The sequence below is a fragment of the Phocoena phocoena genome, chromosome 10 (genome assembly GCF_963924675.1).
Source record: "Phocoena phocoena chromosome 10, mPhoPho1.1, whole genome shotgun sequence".
NCBI lineage: Eukaryota > Metazoa > Chordata > Mammalia > Artiodactyla > Phocoenidae > Phocoena > Phocoena phocoena.
Window position 1 is genome coordinate 79,862,836 of NC_089228.1, and position 22,673 is coordinate 79,885,508.

The following is a 22,673-nucleotide window of genomic DNA, read 5'->3' on the forward strand; positions in this document are numbered from 1 at the left end:
AGCAGGAGCAGTGCCAAGGCCAGGGACACAGCCTGGAGAGGACTGGGCCAGGCTTAGGAGGCTGCAGGCTGACGTGGGCTGCACAGCATCCCTAGGCCAAGTAGGAACACTGGCTCAGTCACAGCCACAGCCACAGCCACGAGCGGGGAGGGAGGACCATTTGACTGAATGGCTGAGGAGTTCCAGACTGGGCCTGCGGGGTTGGTACAAGCCGCCCTTTCACCAATATTCTGCTTTGCAGCCTAGATAACTGTCAGGGAAGGAGAAGGAAAGATGGGAGGAATTCGCATTTTCAAAAGCGCTGTCCCTCTCCTAAGGGTAATCAAAATAAGAGAAGATCTTCCCATCTCCCCGGCCTAATCCTGAACAGAGAGATGAGGGTCTACCAGGGTGTCAGGAAGCAAGTCCCCAAGCACTAGTAGATTAAAACTTCTCTCTGATGCAAGTGATCTGGAGAAGGGAGCTGCCTTGATAAAAAGACCCACTTCCTCGCCTTCTGGGTAATAATCCAGTTTGGTTTCTGCTGTGATGTCAGGAAGAGGACCAGCACATCAAATGACACTAACATTCTTGTGCCCACAGCATTCAGGCCTCCTTGCTGAGAGCCTAGCTCCTTGCTGGAGGCCTTGTCTTTGGGGAGAGGGGGAGAACATGTGCAGGAAGGGGGCCAAAAGATGCACATCGGCATGGCTGTGTCTGCCCATCTAACCAGCAGAGCGATTCTGAGTCAGCCTGGTTTCAAACCATCTAAAACGCTGTGGGTGCGCTCAGCCAACGGCAGCAGAGGACAACGACAATTCCAAAGGACACTCAGCGAGGCCAGAGGACAAGGGGCCCAGGTGACCAACCCTGGGGCACCAGGGGCCACGGGGGGGCGTAGTGTTCCTGCCGCGAGAGAGATGAAGTCAGGTGCAAGGCCGGCGCCCAACTGGGCTGCTGGGCCTGGGGTTTAGCACCAGCACGTCCCCGGCCAGGCTGCTTGGTTTGGTTTTGGATGCTGGTGAACAGTGGGAAGAGCAATGCAGCTGGACCTGCCAAAGAAAGGCTAGGTTGGCGCCTCCGTCATTTCTGCCGCGTTACCTTTCCAGAAGAGCCCGCCGCTCTGGTCGCTTTGCCGTTGCTGCAGAGTGGGAAGACTCGTCCTCCTTCAGCGCGTCCCCGACAGAGAGAGCGGGCTGGTGTCCAGGACCGGCCACTGGTGAGCTCTCCCGAGTCATGGGACCCAAGACAGTCAGCACCATCCTTCTGGACCGAGTCATCATGTCCCAAAGCCAAATGCCTTGGCACTTCGAACTAGCAGCGGCCCCACGGGGCCTCAAGATGGTGCACGCAGGAGTGGAATCATACTCTCGTCAGTTCCTCAGCACCTAGGAGACGACGATCCAGGACGGCCAGTCTCCCTTTCTGCTGCCCATCTGCACGGGGATCTGCCGCCGGCCCTGGTGGAGGCTCCCCGGCACGAGGCTGCCGACCCAGACAGGTCCTGGGGACTGGGTGGGGGACGGCCAGCACTACAGGCTTCGCCTCCTCTCGTTGTAAAAATCAGACACAGAAAAATTGCACAGTAAGGTAAATTAACAAGTAAAAAGAGAAGGAAACAGCTGTGAAGGAAGAGAAAGAGGAGGCCAGCAGAAAGGTAACCGTGAGAGGCCAGGCTTCTAGAAAACCCGACACAGGACAGAGGTGAGGATGTGAGGTGGCTGGAGGGAGGGAAAGAGGAAGATTTTTGGTTTTATTGAGAATGGTTCACAGAGAAAGAAGAGGAGAAAGCCAAGACGTAAGGAAGAGGAAAAGGCCCTGTGTGAAGACAGGTTTCTGCTGTGTGAGATGGGGCATCAGAGCAGGAGGGGGGCCTCCCTGCTGGGCCCGTGAGAGCATTGCTGTTCTCAGCACTGCGGCCCTAAGGAGACTTGAGTTTCTTAGTCCGTGTAGAGGTTCCGTTCTCTGCTTTCACCACTCCGTTTTCGTGGTAACCTGGGAAAGAAGGGAGACAAACGCGGTGTTTCGGCTGGGGCAGGGGCAGGAGGCTGGGCACAGGATGAGCCGAGGGGACCCAGGCTGTAGCCCCCACGGCACAGGGCACCAGCAGGCGGCTCCCAGGGGCTCCTGCCCCCCCAGGGTCTTGCTTCACTTGAGGTGGGTGGTCTCCGACTGTCCTTCCGCGGGAGGGGCTGGATGACACGCAGCCACCAGGGAACAGGCAGAGGCCCGCCCGCCGCCCACCCGGGCCTGAGGCGGGGCCAGAGCCTAGGCCTCAGCTCCTCTCGGGCCCCTGCGGGGCACCAGCCCCCTTCAGCAAAGGTACCAGGACGCGGAACGGTCAGGAGGAGGTAGAGAGGCTGCAGGGACAAGGCCTTACTCTTCACCTGGCGCTCCTCTGACAGCAAAAGCGTGCTTTTCATTGTTGCCCTAAACACCCGCGTTTGCTTGCTCAAAGTCAGGCACACCTGGCTGCAGCCCCCCCCACCCCGTACCCGCCCCACCGCCAGCCGGGCCTGACTCCTTGTCACACGCAGCCGCGCACGCGCCCTTGCCCAGCAGGCCACACCTGGAGAGAGGCCGGCGACTCAGGAAACAGAGCCTGGTGCAGACAGGCCCCCAGGCTGGACAGAGAGCGCGGGGCTGGCAGCGAGCGCCCCAGGACCTGGCGGGGGCCAGAGGAGAAGCGGCTGTCTCCCGAACGCTGCCCCCCGAGCACTGTGTCCCCTCAGGCCACCCCTGAAGAGAGAGGCAGAGCCAGCATCCTGGGAGACGGCCAGGCAGAGATGCGGAGCATGGGGGCGGGTGAGGACCCAGAGAACATCAGCCGCCCTTGATAGGGTCCCCGAGGCCACCCTGTGGACATGCTTCCAGCCAGAGCTCCCCACCCAGCCGCCGCCCTGCCCACAGCGGCCGTGAGGGCCCCCGCCACGTCGGCCAGCCCCACCCACAAGCCGTGTGCGCCCGGCCACGTGCCAGTCAGGCCCTGGCACGAGCTGAGGAGCCCGGGGCCTGGGAGGAGGTGGGACGGGGCAGGGGCAGGCCCGGTCCAGGGCCCTGGGGGGGGTCCCCACCCGCCCCGCCCCACCCCGCACGGACCCAGCACTCACCCGACTCCCTCTTGATGAGCCTGGCTGCCAGCCTGGGCGCGGCGGGCACTCTGCGCTTGGCGCTCTGCTCGCTCCAGTGCTCGCGCCAGTGCCGCAGCTGGGAGTGGATGAAGCGCCACATGAGCCAGGCCTGGGCGGCGCACACCAGGAGCAGCATGCACAGCCTGTGGGCAGAGGGCTTGGTGGGCTCCGGCTGCACGTGCCCTGGGTAGGGGGCAGGCCAGGACCCCGCGGTGCCCGGCCCACCACCACCTCCGGGAAGAGCGTGGCCCGTGCCGGGCTCCGCTCCAGGTGCCTCAGGGCGGGCGGAGGGACCAGCGGGAGGAGGTGACAGATGCGGGTCCAGCTCCTGTCACACCACCCCACGCCTGCTGGACCCACAGCGCAGAGCACGGCCCACGTAAGCCCCGTGTACGTCAGAAGGATTCAAGTGAACTGAACTACGATGCAGCAGAAATAATTCTAGAAGTGCGGCTTCTCACCCGGCGAGCCACATAGAAGCTGAGCAACCTGGACAAACCTCTGACCCCCGCTGGGCCCCGGGTGTCACGGAGACCGTGGCCTCCTCGCCGCCCTCCTGGCCGCTGTGCGAGGCCACTGGCCACACTGTTGAGAACACGCTGTAAAGAGCCCACGCATGGTTGTAACGGCCAACTGAGAGGCTGGACGTGAACCCGGCACCCCCAGTGAGGCGCGGGCCAGGGGAGGAGCTCCCAGCGGCACCAGCACCAGGCCTGCAGCCTGACGGACCGGGGCCAGGGAGGGAAGACGGATGTGATGGAAGCAGGAGACTGGCATCTCTTCTCCCCTCGGGTCAGATGTCTGAGATCCGCCCCCCAAACATCACGGTGCGGGAGACCCAGCGGTCTGCGGCCTCCTGACCTTCGGCAGAAGTTGTGCCGAGTTCGGGAGGCTCCTGCCCAACTCACCTGCAAAGTAACGTGTTGAAGTTCCCTTTCTCGGGGTCAAAGGCCTGGTTTTCCACGCGAGCGAGGCCAAAGCCAATGGCCAGCACGGCAAGGGTGAGGATGAAGAGGCGGGTGACTCCAAATGCAGCAGCCCAGGCGTTAAACCTGCCCGAGGAGCGGGGGACGTACATCAGCCTTCAGGCAGCAAGCGGGGAGAGGGTCCGAGGGTGGCCGAGGAGGGTGCTTGAGGGATGAGGTGTCCAGAGTAAGACGCTCCAGGAAAAAATACCCCCGGGGCCCTGCCTACCGCCAGCGCGCGGCCCTCCCCTTCGCCGGGCCTCAGCCCGTCCACATCACTCACAGCTTCTCGTTGTTCTCGTCGGCAAAGTAGCAGAGCCGAGCCGTGTGGAAGAGGAACTCGGCCGAGTACTGCAGCAGGAGCAGGACCAGGCCCAGGCGGCTCAGGCTGCGGAGACACAGACAAGCCTCACAGTCCCCACGAGGCACCGCGAGAGCCGGGGGCAAGGGGCCTGGGCTCCTCTCTCCACTCCCACCCTCCCTGCGAGCCCTGCCTCAGCCTTCAGGATTCAGAGCTGCTGCCACACCTTCAAGAATCTTCCTTAATACCGATATGGCACCTGTCCCGTCTGGGCCCAGCGCCCCTCCGGCTCCCACTGTGGCCCTGGCTGCCTTCGCAGCACCTGTCACTCTGTGTTCATCACCTGGCACGGGACCCCGCACAGAAAAGGTGCCCAGAACAAATTGCCGAGCTTTGCGGGTAGAAATATGAGGGATTGGCGGGAGGGGATTCCTACCGTCTGATTTTTTTTTGTCATCCAAGTCTTCACAGCCAAGAGGTATACGAAGAAGCAAAACTCAACACAACATCAAAATATGTGCTAGTGAACCAGCCTCTTCAAACACGAGCCCCCATTCCCATGCCCCCTGCTCACTTCGGTCACGATGCTCTTACTGGCTTTCCCAGGCAGCCTGGTCGGCTGCGGTGCAAACAGACGCAAGAAGGCTGCACAGTGAAGTTCCAGGAGCTGCTGAGCAGGCAGGGCCTTGGGAAGTCAGGGAGATACTGGGGGGCTGGGTGGAAAACCCGCGGGCCGTGCTGAAGAGGGACCCTGTGATTCCACCCAGGGGGACCAAAGAAGTGTGGAGTCATTCAGGAAAGTCACTGGATCCTGAGAACGGTCAAGAGAATGATGTGAAAACCCAGTGTCTCCACACAGCCGAAGGTGCCCAGCAGGATCCTGCCCTTGACCATCTCAAGCCTTACCGCCCAGCTCTGCTCCCACCTCAGGGCCCTGACCCTGTGGTCCCCTCTCCTGCACAGCTCCGCCCAGGTATCCACCTGCCTGGCTCTGTCACTCGCGCCCCTACCCGAGTCCCCTCCTCAGAGAGCTCTTCTCACCACAGGGGGCCAAGTGGATGAGTCAGCCGTCCCATCACCCTGCGTTACTTTCCTCCTCACACTTAACCACCTGGGGAAACTCTCTCATTTCCTTATTTATGGTCCACCCCCTGGCCCCACTAGAACAGACAGCCCAGGAGAGCAGGGCCTTGTCTGCCTTCACCCAGATGGAACTAGCCCCTCCTGAAGCAGGTCTGGGCCCACGGGTGAGTGAAGACCCCCAGGGCCCAGCTCTTCCCAAACAAGACCCCACATCGCTGGCCACTTCAAAGGTCTGTCTTCCTTGGGAAATCCTGCAGCCGAGGGTCTCTCCTTTCCCCACACTCACTCACTTCTGAAAACTAGATTAAAAGGAGTGGAGAGGGGCTTCCCTGGTGGCGCAGTGGTTGAGAGTCCGCCTGCCGATGCAGGGGACACGGGTTCATGCCCCAGTCCGGGAGGACCCCACGTGCCACGGAGCGGCAGGGCCCGTGAGCCGTGGCCGCTGAGCCTGTGCATCCGGAGCCTGTGCTCCGCAACGGGAGAGGCCACGACAGTGAGAGGCCCGTGTACCGCAAAAAAAAAAAAAAAAAAAGGAGTGGAGAGAGGCGGCCGCACCTTGAGCTGGGCCAACCTCGCTGGGGCCGGGCCAGCGTGATTGCGAAGGACCGGCTGCTCCGCCTTCTGTTCTAGCCTCTTTCCAGAACAAGAACTCGGCCCAAACAGGGTCAGACCCTGCCCTGCTCCTCTCCGTCCCCATCCTCGCGGCACGGCTTCCTCACACCCACCCGCCCACCCGTACAGGAGCCTGCGACACAAGAGCAGAGCTGCACCCACACGGCCTCTGCCCCTCACAGGCCCAGCCAGTCTCGGCCTCCAGAGACCACAGAGCAGACCCGGCTCTGGTCCCCCGGGTCAGTCATTCTCACGGGATGCCTGCCATGCGGACCCAGAAGACCCCGGGCACCTGAGCAGGTTATACAGCGCGTGCTCTCCTATACCGCAAAAGCCAAGCCCAAGAAAAGTCCAAATAGAAGGACAGGTCCTGCTCAGCAGTGATTCTCTTCACAACAGAGACACTCAAGGCAACAGCAACTCTGCTGACATGAGGACAATCAAGCAGTGACGACTCTACCCTTCATTACAAATCGAAGGGAAGGGGAGTCCGGGGCCACGAGCTCTGACAGCGCCGCCGGCTGGACGCATGGGGCAGGAGCCCCGCTCAGGCTGCCCTCAACCTGCAAAGCCCTGGTTCACGGCCCGCGTCCCTGGGATCCTTCCCTGGCCCTGTCTCGGGTTGAGGCAGTCGCTCCTCTGGGTTCCCACGGCAGGTGGTCCATACGGTAGCACAGTGCTCATCCCACTAACCGCCTTTACCTTTGTCTGTAACTGTCTCTCCTGCCCAGCAGAGAATAATCCAGTAAACATAAAGGAACCCTCCATTATCCATCTGTGTATTCCCAGGTCTTAGCATGGTGCTTGGCACACAGTAAGTGTCTAAGAAATGCCTCCTGATTAAATGACTGTGCGGAGAGAGGCACAGACATGAAAGGCAGGGAGATCTGGCCCGCTCCGGGTGTCACTCACTTTAAGAGGTACGCGCCCGCAATATGGACCAGGTACAGGCAGATGTACTGGAGCTGCCGGGGAATCTCCTCCTGCAGACGAGAGAGGCAAACAGGACATGTGCTCATTCCCTAACTGGAGATGCAGGGGGAGGTAGAGGAACAGGGAGAGTGCAGAAGGACATGGCAGGCCTGCGGAGCGGGGCTGCCAGACAGCCCCAGGTCCCACCGGGGACACGCGCACCTGGCTGCACAAAGTCTGAAGGCGACTCAGTGGTCAGGGGGCGGGACTAGGTTGAGAAAGAAGAGACAGGGACTGGGGAACAGGGCTTTAGGAAATCAGCCAGAGAGAAGCTTTAAAAAAAAAACAACTGTAGGAAAGGCAAAGAACTCTCCATCCGCTCCCCCGAAGATGAGTCAGGCCCCCCAAAGCCACACGTCTCGTGTGGGAGGCGGGAGTCTGACAAAGCAGCCCCCCTCCTGGAGGTCATCAGGGAGATTCCAACAGGCACTGGCTCAGCATCTCACTCAACCCGCCAACACACCCCCGTGTCCACCCCGACACGTGGGCGGCCAGAGGGAGGGCCAGCAGCATCAGAGGGGCCACCAGTACTCACCTTCCGTACCTTCTGGAAGTAGAGCTCAGGAAGTGCGTGCAGCCAGTAGGCCAGCTGGCACAGGTAGAAGAACTTCACCTGGAAGCTGGAGACAAGGGGGCCAGTCACCCAGAGGGATGGAGAGAAGCCCCTACAGGTGCTCGCCAAGCACGGGGTGGGGTGGGGGCAAGGGCCAGGCGGTGTGAGGAGCTGGGCCGAGAGGAAGGAATGGAGAGGCGGGGGGATGGTGAGCTCCACGCCCCTGAGCCCAGGACACTGCTCCACACACAAGACCATGCACGTGGAGGGACATGGGAAGTCCACGAAAGGACACAAGAAGGATGAAGAGAGAGCAGAGAGAAGGCTGAGGAGGGGGCCGAATCCAGAGCGCTGTCGGGGCAGGAGATGGCAGGTGGCAGGAATGAGCTGAGGAATAAAGGGGTCTCAGCAGCAGAGGGAGGACCTAACTCTGCTCAGTCTCCAGTGCTGCTGTTCTAAGGGCCGTGGTCTCTGGGGGACGCGACCCCAGCTCTGCCCTCCCGGTGTCCTGTCGGCGCAGGAGAGGAGGGGCACTGCCTCCCATGGAGGCCTGAGGGGAGATGTGTGCGGACGTGTGCAGGTGCCAGGAGGGCACAGCCCAGAAAGCTCCGTGCAGAGGCTCTGCTTCCCCGTCCCTCCCAGGCGCTGTAGGAACCTGCTACAGACCCAATGTTTGCACCCCCTCGAAATTCACACGTTGAAATCCTAACCCCGACGGTGATGGTACCGGGACGTGGGGCCTCTGGGAGGTGATTAGGTCACGGGGCTGGAGCCCCCCAGAGTGGGATTAGTGCCCTTGTGAAAGAGGCCCCTCTCTGCTTCTGCACGTGAGGACACAGAAGATGTCATCCATGAAGCAGGAAGCGGCCTCACCAGACACTGGGTCTGCCAGCCTCCAGAACTGTGAGGAAGGGACGTCTGCTGTTTATAAGCCCCTGGGAACCCCGCCACCTGCGGTGCTCTGTGATGGCAGCCTGGGCAGAGACAGGACCCTGTGCCCGGGCTCCTGCAGTTGACGTGTCATTTCAGGAATTGCCCATAAGAACACGGGGAGGAAGCAGCTCCCAGACGTCTGCCTTCACGACACTGGGCCCTGCCAGGCTTGGGGGCGCTCTGGTCCTCGGGCTCACCGGCCTGTGTTCTGCCCACATTGTGGGGCGAGAAGCCAGTGCACCAGCCCGCTCCTCCCTGGGGACCGAGGGTGACAATACTCACGGGAGGTGCACGTGCGGATAGTCTTCCCAGAGGCTCCTTGGGTTTGTTAAATATCCTTCCTGTAGTGGACGGGAAGAGACAGCGTTTAGAAATGTGAACGTGAGGCCTGCTGGGCGGGCCCAGGGGTCAGGGGTCAGGGTCAGGGTCGCACCTAGTCCCCAGCTGCCAGAATGAGGAAGGAACAGGAAACGTGAACATGGAACCCCTCTGGCACTTGGCCCGTCTCTTTACTACAGAAGAGAGCCGTGATGTAGGAGGAAGAGCCCTGCTCTGGGGTCAGAGGACCCGAGTCTGACTGTGGGTCTGACACTGATCAGCTGCATCCTCTGAGCGAGTTAGTCTCCCTGAGCTTCAGCTGGCTCATCTGTAAAATGAGGATAAAAATACCCTCCCAGAGTTATTGTTAGAAATAAATGTGACAGTTTACGTTTATGTGACAGCGTCGAGTGTTATGCCTGGCGTGCAGGCACTCAGGAAATGCTTGTAGAGTGAATGAGCAAATGGACTCCAGAGCCACCGTCCCCTGGAAAAACGAAAAGCCTACTTTGGCTTTTCACACCACCACAAATAAAAAGCATGGCCGGACCCCACAGGCCTCCCCAACGGGCCTCACGTGTGACACTTATCACATAGCACCATCACTGCCGGGCCGCCAGGGCTCTGCTCATGCCTTCTTTTCTGGCTTCTTTTTCTGGCGCCTCCTTGCATCTCCAGTATCTAGCCCAGGTCCTCTTACAGAGTAGGGGTTGGTGACCTGAAAACCCTCCTGTTACAAAACATCTGGACATGCTGGATGCAGTCTAACAAATGTTCTTTTCAATGCAAAGCTGAGCTCACAATAAGAAAGGGAAAACCCGAGGGCCCAAGAGGGTAGGGAGCTAAAAGCCCAAGCCAGTGAGGCTGTAGGGCCAGAGCTTTCGCGCCTGCGTGGGAACAGGAGACCCTTAAAGGGCCAGCACCCCAGAGAAAAGGGAGACTAGGAAGGGTCCGACGAGCAAGGCAGGGAGAAGAGGACCATGTCTGCTCACCCGGGGCTCAGGATGGAAACAAAAATATGACCCCCAGAAAATCTGTAACTTCAGATTCGCTTTCACGTGGGTTTGGAGCTCAAATGGACATCACCTGTGTGTCTAGGCGCCCTCACTCTAAGAACGTGGTATTAACAGTATTTGTGGGCCGGTGAAGCCATCGGGACGTACTTTCATCCGAGAACGTACAGGGTTCTCACACACACAACCTTGCTAAAGATGAGTTTATAATCCAAGATTACAGAACATACGAGGAAACGGCCCACCACGAGCAAAAGGAGGCTGACGCCACGCGACGCTCAGAGAGGGCGGAGGAGGTGACGCCAGCCTGACCTCCTTTTAGAAACAGGGAAAGGAGGGAGTTCCCAAAACAAGGTGGCTTCTCGGCAGCACGACTGAATTCTGAGCTGCGTCTCAAGCCTCCTGGTCCAAGCGCCCCAGGCCTGGCTGTCCTGGTGAGTCAGAAATAAACCAGGCGACTGGTGGCTTTGATGAGGAGGCCCAGGGCCTCAGATGTTCCCACCGGGACTGAGGACGGGGCTGCCCTGGGCAGGGAGGAGGCCCAGCAGTTCCCAGAGGAGCCTCCAGGTGACTACTGGAGCCTCAGTCGTACTCCCACCCAGACCCTGAGTCGCTAAGTGCCCCTGGACATTTCAGATACGACCAGGGCCTCATTAGCACAATGACTCAACGGATGGGTCCCGTCAGGTGCAGGCCCCAGGGCAGTCACAGTAACTTAGGTTTGAAGGAAAGGGTCTCCCCACCAGACCCTCCTGGCCACATTCCATCTCCCCCTCAGAGTCCGGCAGAGGTGGGAGGCTCTGGGGCGCGCGGGGGTGGGAGGAGAGGGCTTTTCCGCACCCACACTGGGGCCACCCCTCTCTGCCCCCCACACGCCGCCTGCATCAGATGCCGGCCCCAGGCACACAGGTTCACGGCCTTCTGCCCTCCCTACCCCCTTTCCAGGGAAACTGAAGTGGGGAGGCCATTCCTTCCTAGAGGAAACACCAGTATTATTTAAGGATGAAAATGGTACTTCTGGGATCGAAGTGGGAGAAGAATTTCCGCCAAACAAAGACTGGCCAAGAAAAGCAGCCCTGACAGAAATCTAAGAGCTCAAAAAGCCCAGACGATCCTGTGATTTTAAACAGGGACCCTCCCCAGCTTGGCGCTTTACTTAGGAGACAAAGAAATCAGAACTGTGAAGCCAACCAGCAGAGAAAACGCCCCAGAACAATGCTGCCGGCCTGTGAGGGGCAGTCCCGGGCGGAGGGAGGCGAGCAGGGCAGCCAGAGGAAGAATGACTCACTGAGAACAGTCTTTTCCAGACCTCGGGCCAGGCAACCGCCCAGGGAGGCTGGGCCGGGGCCCCTCGGAGCTCAGCACAGCACACCGAGTGTGGGCTCGCCCCCAGATCCCACCCACCAGTGGGCCTGCCGTCTGGGGGGGCGGCCTTTAAGATCCTCTGTTCTCTCCTGATTCTACAAATCAACCAGGAGCAAGGGAGGCCTCAGCGGGCTGGCACACCCCCTCCCCTCCCCTGCAGCCTTCCTTTCCAGTGGGTGAACAAAAAGCACCACAGGAAGAGAGAGCAGCATCGGGTCCTGACACAGCCAGCTGCTGCCCGGACCCAGTGGTCCTTCAGGAACACCCACTGCTGCGGTCCTGCTGCAGGCAGTCTGTGTGTCAGGAGGCAGCCCTTACCTGGGCCCCTGCCTCAGAGGCGCTCCCGCTGAGCGCTGGGCTGCAGGTTTAAACCGTGAAGGGAGGCACCCTGGGAAGCCAGGCAGCCTCCCACCCTGCTTTCCCAGTACAGCGTTTTGCTTCCCCTGAACGATGAACAGTAGCTGAGAGCTAGACTAAAGGTAGGAGGTCGACATTCTTATTAAATTATCAGTTGGGGGCTTCCCAGGTGGCGCAGTGGTTGGGAATCCGCCTGCCAGTGCAGGGGACACGGGTTCGAGCCCTGGTCCGGGAAGATCCCACATGCTGCAGAGCAGCTAGGCCCGTGTGCCACAACTACTGAGCCTGCGCTCTAGAGCCTGCGCACCTAGAGCTGGTGCTCCAAGGTGACAGAGGCCACCGCAATAAGAGGCCCGCGCACGGCGATGAAGAGTAGCCCCCGCTCACCGCAACTAAAAAGAAGGCCCGCGCGCAGCAACGAGGACCCAACGCAGGCAAAAATAAATTAATAAAAAAAAAAAAAAAAAAAAAAATTATCAGTTGGCCCATCTACGACCCCATCACCCTGCCTGGATCAATGCAGAGAGAAATGTCTGAATTCAACACCAAGATCAAGCTGGTTATTTCGTGGGGGGGAGGGATTTAGGGTCAATTTTTACTTTCTTTTTCAAACTTTTATGTGTGGCCTGTTTTTTTTTAAATGATCGTCTGTGATGTTCATAAAAACAAGCAATTCATTACTTTAAAAACTGTCGAAGGTTGGAACGAGAAGAGGCAGTCGCAGTCGACTTACTCCCTCTCACGACAACACCGAGTGAGCACCTAGTGTGCACCAGGAAGTGCGCTTGGGGGATAGCAGTGAGCACGGTGCCGGCTCCCAGCAGCTCGGGGGCTAGTATGAGGGAGAGGCAGGCAGCAGAGAACACACAGCTCAAGAAAACGCCACAGCAACAGGCGTGGTGCAGCGACGCAAGTGTGCGGGGAGTTCTGTGCGGAGAGTTCTGTGCGGAGGTTACGGGTAGGTGGAGACCTGGATGGCACGGGGTGCCAGGGGACGGAGCACTGCAGCAGAGGAAGCACCCCTGCAAAGCGCAGGAGGCAGGAGAGCTAGGAGAGTCAGAGGAACAGTGGGGCTGGGGCCAGCGAGCCAGACGGATAAGGCCAGCAGCACCCAGAGCACAGGAGTGAGGAGGGAGAACCACTTCAGCACGAGCGCGACAGGGCATTTGAAGCAGGGGATGCGTGATCTGGTTTATGTTCTAAAAAGATCTGTCTGGCTGGGCAGACGATGGATTGGGGTGAGCGGACACGGGAGTGGAAACGGCCTCCTTCCAGAAGCGGTCCAGCAAGAGATGCAGCTCAGGGCCTCCTGACCGTGGCACTAGTGACACCTGGGGCCAGACTGTCTTTGCTGTGGGGACTGCCCTGGGCACTACAGGACATTCTGCTGCGTCGCTGGCCTCGACCCACTAGATGCTGGCAGCGTACTGTCCAGCATCCCCTGGAGAGACCCATGGGCCCGGGGGCAGAGGTGTAGGCAGAGAGCAGGCGACAGACGCTCCATGTGCTGGTGGCAGTGGGTGGCGGAACCTGCCGAGGGACTGACCGGAGAGCGAGAGAGGAGAATCGAGAAAAAGTTCATCGTAACAGAAACACAGGATTTAAAAAACTAGCTGTTTTCACTCCTTTTACAAAACGACCCTCTCTTCTTCAGTCACCTTCACTCCGTGCAGAATGGCCTGGAGGGAGCAGGTGAGGTCTGAGAGCCACACGGTATCAGGACCTGGGGTCACTGGAACTTTCCAGGCTCCCTTGGTCTCTATTCTCCTTCTGGAGATGCTGAGTGGAGACCTGGCTATCACCATGGTAAAAGCCTGTTATACACGTCCCCAGAAAAGCGTGGCAGCTCCAGACTAACGAGCATCATTTCTAAGCCCTGGACGGCCCAGGAGCCTTGCACACTCTGGAACTGGGGGGAAGTCCCTTGGCTGTTGGCCTGCGAATCTGGTGAAACTGGGTCACAGCTGGGGTGGACGGTGGGTTGAGGCAGAAAGGGCAAAAGTGATTCAGAGATGAGGCAACGCTTCTCCTGCAAGAGCAGTTAAATGTCCGTGGGACCCGAGGGCTGTTCTGCTTCAAGGCAGCTCGGGGTCTCCAGAGGCCGCGTAAACCAAACACCCAGTGGCTGGGAGAGGCCTGAGCCCAGCCGTACCTAGACCTCCCGGCCCACGTGTGCTGCAGAAAGGCAGGGGGCGCTACTCACACAGGCCACACACAAAGTCTGCCCCGGGGCAGTATAATGTGGCAGGCCTGCTCCAGAGCACAGAGGCCTTGGGCCCCGCATTTAGAATTCCTATTGTTCTGTGATTAATGACAATAGAGATAAACGTAATATACAAAAGGGCATGCTGAGTCCCGCTTTGAGAATATGGATTCAGCGTTCGGCTTTGAGAATATGGATTCAGCGTTCGGCTGGTCTCGAGGACCGGAAAGCTCATCACTGTTGCTAAGGAAGGGGAAGGGGGTGAGAGGTCAGGGGAGGCAGGGAAGGAAGCTTCTAAGAGGTCACAGGGTTGCTGAATTTTCCAAGCCCCGGCCCTGGATTTCTCACAGGACAATTCTAGCTCCTGAGGAAGAGACCTGGTTACAGACAGGAGGTGCTCCAGGTTGGGGGGGATGGAGGGGATTAAACACTTCCTAGGACGACAGGCTTGTTACAAAGGACCCCGGAGGGCTGTCCACATTCCTTTGTACGAAGGAATTTTGCTGTATCAAAGGTTGCTTGAAATAAGTATTCTTGTGCAAAAGGGGAGGTGAGTCAACTGTCTGGTCCTCCAGGCATTCGTAGAAACAGCACTGACTCTCACGGGACCTGACGTGCATGCAGGGGGAGGCCAGTGTGGTGCAACAGAACCAGACCCTCAAGTCCAAGGCCTGGCCACTTCAGAACCACGTGACCATGGGGCCACTGCGAAATCTGAGCTTGGATTTCTTCAATCCATAACACAGGTACCGGAATGAACATAAAACTCAGCTCAGGGGACAGCACCGTGCGAGGGCCCCAGGACGGAACACAGAGCTATGGAGCTATACGCTGTCATCACCGTGACATCACATCATAACGATAACAAGTGTTTACTTTTGGACCAGAGGACGCTCCCCAGCTACTAAATAGCACCTAAACCACTGACCCCTCTCTCATGGCGATAACATGGCAGCCCGGGCCCCAGCCATCAGCAGTCCCTAGGACCACTCACCGTCACCACCACGTAGAAGCACCAGATCACCGAGCTGAGGTGAAAGACGACCAGCTGTCCGGATTCGTTGAACTTGCTGTGCTTGACCTTGGAGAGATGAAGCCGTTTGCTGATTTTCTAAAGAATAAAGAGAATCCTGCATATTAACATGAGTGTATAGGTAACGGCAGGTTTCAAACTCCTGTTTTCTCCCCACAAAAGGGCTGAAGTTTGAAGCCAGCCTCATCCAAGTTATTTCATGGAAGCCTCGTGTGTGCATAGTGTTTAGTTTAAGGCAAGCAATTGAGAAAGCAGCGAGATGAATGTCGTTAGCTGAGATGTAAAGAAAACATCCCCCAAGGGTTGCTGTGTTCGACCCCTGAGGACACCGTGTCGTCACACGTCAGGCAGCTCCCTCCCTTGTAATGAACACTGTGGTCCCACGTGCTAGGAAGGCTTTGAGGGGGACGGAGACCAAACTGTGGTGCAGGAGATCCAGTTGCTATAGGACCAACCAGGGCCTCCAAACAAAGCGGAGGCCCCACAGCTGCAGCCGCTCCACCCGCCGAATCCCCCCAGCTTCCCATCTCGGAATCCAGACACGTCGCTCACGTCTAAGATGTACTCCTGCACCACAGCGTGCAGGATGATGGTGATGAAGATGTAGAACAAGACTGTGACCAGGTCCTTCGGCCCGTAGTGGTAGTGCACCATCTCACCATCTGTGGAGGCAACGAGAGCCACGTCAGCATCCCTGGGTGAGGAAGTGCTCTGGGACCCAAAACTGAAAGGAGATCTGGAGCGGAATGTGTCATCAAATGCTTCCCTTTGGCTGTAACCCCAGACTTAGAAGATTTTCTTCCCGAGAATCCCACCCACCCTCTGGACTTGGCCCTTGGGAGCACCAGGGCAGAGGGGAAAGGAGAAGCCAGCACACGGCATATCATGACGATGTCTCCTGATCTGGGCAGGAAGGCACAGTGGCTGCAGCCAGCAATTGGAGACCACCAACCTCCATCATTCCCTGGCTGTGTGACTATAGAAAAGTGACCAACCTCTCTGAGCCGTAATCGCCTTCCCTGTAAAAATGGGATTGCAGTTATACTTCATCGAGGAAGCATGATGCAGGGTTAAGAGTGTGGACTCGGGACTTCCCTGGTGGCACAGTGGTTAAGAATCCGCCTGCCAATGCAGGGGACATGGGTTTGATCCCTGGTCCAGGAAGATCCCACATGCCGCGGACTAACTAAGCCCGTGTGCCACAGCTACAGAGCCTGTGCTCTAGAGCCCACGAGCCACAACTACCGAAGCCTGCGCACCTAGAGCCCGTGCTCTGCAACAAAGAGAAGCCACCGCAATGAGAAGCCCACGCACCACAACAAAGAGTAGCCCCTGCTCTCCACAACTAGAGAAAGCGCGCAGCAATGAAGACCCGACGCAGCCAAAAATAAAAATAATTAAAAAAAAAAAGTGTGGACTCAGAAACCTGAGCTTGTATCAAAGCTCTGCCATTTATTTCCTCCCTCTTTGTTTTTATTTTTTTGATATTGATGATTTTTTTTTTTTTGCCAAACCACGCAGCTTGTGGGATCTCAGTTCCTGGACCAGAGATTGAACCCAGGTCACGGCAGTGAAAGCCCGGAATCGTAACCACTAGGCCACCAGGGAACCCACACCTCCCTCTTTTTCAAAAACATTGAAGTATAGTTGATTTCTAATATTGTGTCAGTTACAGGTGTACAGCAAAATGGTTCAGCTATATATATATATTTTAGATTATGTTCCATTATAGGTTTATTACAAGATATTGAATATAGTCCCCTGTGCTATCCATTAAATGCTTGTTGCTTGTCTATTTTATATATAGTCGTGTGCCTCTATTAATCCCATACTCCTAATTTATCCCTCCCAGCACCTTCCCCTCTGGTAACTAACTATAAGCTTGTTTTCTATGTCTGTTTCTGTTTTGTAAACAGATTTATTGTATCATTTTTTAGATTCCACATACGAGTGATACCATATTTGTCTGTCTGACTTACTTCACTTAGTATGATAATCTCTAGGTCCATCCATGTTGCTGCAAATGGCATTATTTCATTCTTTTTTATGGCTGAGTGATACTCCACTGTGTGTGCGTGTATAAAACATCTTCTTTATCCAGAAAAAAAAAAGGATGAACACTTTAATTCAAAAGGATCCATGCACCCCAATGTTCACAGCAGCTCTATTTACAAGAGCCAAGACATGGAAGCAACCTAAGTGTCATCAACAGACGAATGGATAAAGAAGATGTCATTGATTTCCTGTGTGACTCTGGAGCACCTCTGACCTTTCTGTGCCTCACTCCTCATCTGTAAGATGAGGATAACAGCAGTTCCTGTACTGCAGGGTTACTGTGAGAATGAGGTGACTTCAGAAGTGCAAAGTGCTTACTTAGAATAGTGTCTGGTGCATAGTAAGTGCTATACACGTATTTGCTATTATTTTTGTTGCTGTTGGGCTATTGTGAGGATTAAACGAGATAATCTGTATGCAAGATGCTTATCAGTGCCTATAACCATGGTAGCATGCACTAAATAGTAGTTTAATAAAATATTACTCAGTAGTGATAAATTAGATGGAATCCCAGGTATCTAAGTTTTGTAAAGCTCTGCTACTACAGCCTCTCTCTCCGCGGACAGAGGAGGATTCGTGCCTTCGCTCCAGTTGGCAGGCCTGGATCCCTCGTGCTCTGTGGCCCGCCCTCCCCCAAGCAGACACACCGGCCCCCTTTCCAGCTGTGCTGCCTTAGTGCTGAGTCATACACGAGTCCTCTCTCTTTGCCGGGACGCGTTTACCAGAAGGCAGGCCAGGGTGGGTGAGTTTCAGGGTGGCTGCAGAGCGAAGCAGAGCTGACTGGGTCACTCTGGGAGTCAACCCATGACCCCGCCACCCTGGACTGGGAGAATGCACTGGTGGTCGGGGGGTGGTGGTGGGGTGGGAGGGGGCAGTAAAGACACGGAGAGCATGAACTTTGAGATCAGACAAGCTTCCCCTTTTCCTCTCCCTCCTACCTTCCACAAAGCCCCTGCTCTGTGAGAGCCACTGGGCTAATTATTGAAACACGGAGATAAAAGACGCTGCCCTGGCTTCAGAGAGCACAGACCAGTGGGGAGACTGACAAATAAATGTACAATGACCTACAGACAGGCAGACAGCCACATGTTGCCAAGAGGGAAACACAGCCACGCAGGGAGCCAAGGCAATGGAGGGCCGACTCCAGCTGGGGCAGCCCCTCAGGGTAAACAGGAAGATACAGAAACTTGAGAACAAGCTGGGGTAGTCAGGTGTGGGGAGGAGGGCATCCTGGGCAGAGGACGCAGCATCTGCTAAGGATGCAGGCAAGGAGGATGCAGTGCTGCAGGCAGCCAGGGTACCACGCACGTCAAGGGGTGTGGACTTTATCCTGAAGGCAATGTGGAAACATCAAAGAATTCAAACTCAATAGGAAAATGAGCAAACCTGGGCTTCAGAAAGTTTACTCTGGCAGCAGTAAACAGCATCGTGCCTGGAGGCAGACACCAGTGATGCAGGTAAGGAACCACAGGGACCTGAATTAAAGGGGAAAAGGGAACAGGGAGGGAGGAGGGCCATCAGTGGCAGAGACCTGGTAAGACTAGGTGACTGACCCGGGAAGAGACTGAGATCAGGGAGGGGAATCAGCACCGAGGACCGAGGAGGAAACATGCGAGGAAGGGAAGAGATGGGCGTATGGGTCAGCCTCTCCTTCCTGCCCTTCCATCATAGGGCTGGCATTACCCTTGCCCTGCCTTCTTCATAAGGGAGGATCAAAGGAGACTAATTAGATGGCAGCATATTTTGAAACTATAAAATAACTAAACACATGCAAAGTTTCACCATCGAGACCAGCCTTATGAGGCAAAATAGGATTTATGCTCCATCAAACAAGCATGGTCCAAAAGTAGTTAAATGACGTGTGTCAAGACTTTGGATTATCCATCTTAAAGCCTCTTCAAGTCACCTCCATTCGTCACCCCATATACTATGGTTCCAAAGAGATGTAACCAGAGCCTTAAAACCTTCTTGAAACAAGAATGGATGGATAGACTAATACATTCTTTTTTCCTTTGCTGATGAGAGCTCCTTGCATGTTTATTCATCTACTAATAAACCACGTGCAGGGCCCCGTGCTGGGGGACAGCAGGGTACGAGGGCATGGCCCTGCCCTCTCAGAGCTTAGCCAGTGCACACCAAATTCTCTACACCTAAAAACCAGAGGCCAGTAACAACAGCAACAACAAAAACAAAAAACAACCAGATTGAAAAATGGGCAAAGATTTGCAGCAATATGGATTGACCTAGAGATTATCATACTAAGTGAAGTGAGTCAGACAGACAGAGAAAGACAAATATCATGTGATATCACTTATATGTGGAATCTAAAATATGATACAGGGGCCTCCCTGGTGGCGCAGTGGTTGAGAGTCCGCCTGCCGATGCAGGGGACACGGGTTCGTGCCCTGGTCTGGGAAGATCCCACATGCCGCGGAGCGGCTGGGCCCGTGAGCCATGGCCGCTGAGCCTGCGCGTCCGGAGCCTGTGCTCCGCAATGAGAGAGACCACAACATTGAAAGGCCCGCGTACCGCAAAAAAAAATAATAATAAAATAAAATATGATACAAATGAACTTACGTACAAAACAAAAACAGACTCACAGACACAGAGAACAAACTTATGGTTACCAAAGTGGAGAGGGAGAGGAGGGATAAATTAGGAGTTTGGGATTAGCAAATACAAACTACTATAGATAAAATAAACAACAAGGTCCTACTGTACAGCGGGCGCCGGGTGGGGGGGGGTGGGGGTACTATCATTAGGGAAATGTAGATCAAAACCGCAATGAGATACCATCTCAAACCCATGAGAATGGCCACAATTTAAAACAAAAATAACCAAACAAACAAAAAACAGAAAATAACAAGTGTTGACGAGGGTGTGGACAAATTGGAACCTTTGTGCATTGTTTGTGAAAATGTAAAATGGTACAGTCACTATCAGAAACAGCATGGTGATTCCTTAGAAAACTAAAAATAGAACTACCTGATGGTCCAGCAATCCTACTTCTGGATACAGACTGGAAAGAACTGGAAGCAGGATCTTGATGAAATATCTGTACACCCATGTTCATAGCACTATTCACAACAGCCAAAGGTAGAAACTACCCAAGTGTCTATCAACAGATGAATGGAAAGACAAAATGTGGTCTATACGTACAACAGAACATTATTCAGCCTTAAAAAGGAAGGAAATCCTGTTACGTGCTACACAGAGATGAACCTAAAGGACATAACGCTAAGGGAAATAAGCCGTCACCAAAAGACGAATACCGTATGATTCCATCACAGGAGCCTCCCAGAGGAGGAAAATTCACAGAGACAGAAAGAACGGTGGTTGGCAGGGGCTGGGGGCAGGGAGGATGGGGAGTTGCTGTTTAACGGATACAAAGTCTGGGTTTTGCAATGAAGAGCTCTGGAGATTGCACAACAGCGTGAATGTACTTAACGCTAGTGAACCACACACTCAGAGATGATTAAGATGGTCCATTTCACGGTATGTGTATTTCACTATAATTAAAAAAAAACACCAGGCCAGGTGTGATCAGTGCTGTGCCCTGGCAGGAAATGAGGAGGGGCAGGGCCCTGGGGAGGAAGGGTCACTGAACGCAGGCCAGAGAGCTGGTGAGGCTGGAGTGGTCCGGGCGGAGGCATCCGGGGAAGGTCCTGCTGGACAGAGGATTGGCGTGACCTGCAGAGCAGGGGTGGGCAAGCCACGCCACGGGGGGCTCCCCCGACAGGTGGTGGTTAGTCACGCTTCCAAAGGCAAGGGAAGGTTCTGGAGGACTGAGTCACGGATGCGCTCTTCCTGCCAGGTGGATGGGCTGGGGGGCCGGAATGGGGCCGGGAGGGCAGTCAGGAGGCACTCACAGGAGCCCAGGCTGGGGGGCAGGAGCGCCCTGCACTCAGATGGCAGCAGTGTGGTGGAGAAGACAAGTTGGGAGAGGTGTGGGTGATGGAACCAAAAGGACCAGCTGGCAGACTGGCCGTGGAGAAAGACCCTAAAGTTCCCTCTGGCATCTGTCTGCCCTCTGTAGCCCCCGTGCTTTCAGAATGCTTCAGCGTGCTGTCTCATTTGATCCCTGTAACCACCCACGGTGCGGGCAGAGGGGATGAAAAAACAGGGTTCACAGGGTAAAGGGACAGGGGCCATTTCTCAGATCTCCCAGTGTCCAGTGGCCCAGCCCCGCCCCCAAAGCCACCTCACATCCCCCGCCCCCCTGCTGGTAAGAAGCTGCTGCTTTGATCTCTCTCTCCCTGCAACAGAACAAGCAGCATGGTATCCAGATACTCACAAGCTGTGCTCTGATTCATGCAGATTACCTCTACTGCTTGCCCCTTGTCTGCTGCCTTCCTGCTTTTCAACAGGGCAGGAAAGTAGATTGCTTTGGCCCCTTCTGCTTGCCAGAGCTGTGGAGGTTGAAACTTTGTGTTTTTCCAAGAGGCTATAAACAAATGGATATTTTGGGGGGTTTTTTCTTTTTAAATTTTTGGCTGCTCACTAATTCTTATAAAAATCCTTTCACTCCCCAAGTTAGAGCTCTGACCCTTTAAGCAGTGCCCCTATCCTGCATGAGCTCTCAAAAAGAACGGCGATGGTCTGGCAGTGAGCGACTGTGATTTTTTTAGAAGAGTATGTTTCAGCACATCTCTGAGCTCTTAGACCAGAGAAGCGATTCTGGCCCTGAGTCACAGCAAAACGCCCACAGAGACCAGGTGGGGAATGCAAGGAGCAAAGTGGTCCGCGCCTCTTAAGATAAATCCTTTCAGCACAGAGGCCGCTCCACTAAACAGGGAATGGTCTTCAGTGCCACAATATGCTCCCCACTGTTTTTCCTTAGCTCTAGGGCCCTCTTGGTCTGTCTTCCACATTTCCACTTTGAGAGAGAAACAAGTTTAAGATCCACTTCCATTTCAACCTTACTTAAAGAAAAACAACAATTCAAACTGGGATACATGGTGGCTGCCAGGCAGTCTTAATGTCGGGAAGACATTAGAGAGGAGTGGAGACTGTGGCAAAGTGCAGAGTGCATGTCCTAAAGGGTGAAGGAAGGAGTGGGGAAGGTGCTGGGAGGGGCGTGGCCCCATATTTCAAAAGCAAAGAGAGAAATCCCTACGTGAATCATCTGATTTTAAAATGCCGGTGACTAATTCCAAAATTGTAAAAACACTTTATGGGCCAACACCAAACTGGCTAAGGAAAATACACAAGCCAACTCTGACCACAGGCCACCAATTTGCAATCCCTAGCCCAGATGACCCCTGACACCTCCCAACACCCATATTCTGTGAGCCCTCTTTCCTATGCAACATCATGGAGTAGGTCAGTATATTCCCCCGAAGGGTTAACCTCACCCTGGAAGGAGCACCTTCAATAACGACCCACCCTCTGTGGATGTTATCCTGTCTTCATTCAAAAGTGACACTTGCTTTGTTTATCTCTGATCAAAGTTTAAAAAGAGAGTCAACGTGATCAATAAGGGCCTGGCTGTCCTGACAACCTCAGGTGGAGCTGGCCCTTTAGGAGCAGCGCTCTTACTGGCCTCCTGTTTTGTTTCCTATGACTAATAGACATTTTCTTGTTTCCCCTGGTGTCACCTGTAAGCAGCTTCTCCCACATGCCTTCACAGGTCCCGTCTTGTCCGGATACAGCTGTGCAATCTCTGACCTCCTCCCCGGGACCTCAGCTGGCCTGTGGCCACCTGTGGCTGACGCTCCATCTGCTCTTTACATCCCCTTAAAGTCTGGTCACCTGCCAACGAGGCTTCTGCCTTTGTCCGAAAACCTGGTGGCTTAAAGAG

The 22,673-nt window shown here is 55.6% G+C and overlaps 1 protein-coding gene across 1 annotated transcript in view; it reads right to left on the reverse strand.

Annotated features, from left to right (window-relative positions):
* Positions 1 to 1,717: 1,717 nt before the first annotated feature.
* Positions 1,718 to 22,673, reverse strand: part of TRAM2 (translocation associated membrane protein 2) — a 69,876-nt gene continuing 48,920 nt past the window's right edge. Inside the window, exons 3-11 of the mRNA XM_065885537.1 lie at positions 15,371 to 15,480; positions 14,780 to 14,896; positions 8,812 to 8,870; positions 7,579 to 7,663; positions 6,984 to 7,054; positions 4,359 to 4,463; positions 4,019 to 4,162; positions 3,090 to 3,253; positions 1,718 to 1,974 (exon numbers count right to left, since the gene is read on the reverse strand). Coding sequence (XP_065741609.1) covers positions 1,901 to 1,974; positions 3,090 to 3,253; positions 4,019 to 4,162; positions 4,359 to 4,463; positions 6,984 to 7,054; positions 7,579 to 7,663; positions 8,812 to 8,870; positions 14,780 to 14,896; positions 15,371 to 15,480 — 929 coding nt within the window. The 3' untranslated portion in view covers positions 1,718 to 1,900. The remainder of the gene's footprint in view (positions 1,975 to 3,089; positions 3,254 to 4,018; positions 4,163 to 4,358; positions 4,464 to 6,983; positions 7,055 to 7,578; positions 7,664 to 8,811; positions 8,871 to 14,779; positions 14,897 to 15,370; positions 15,481 to 22,673) is intronic.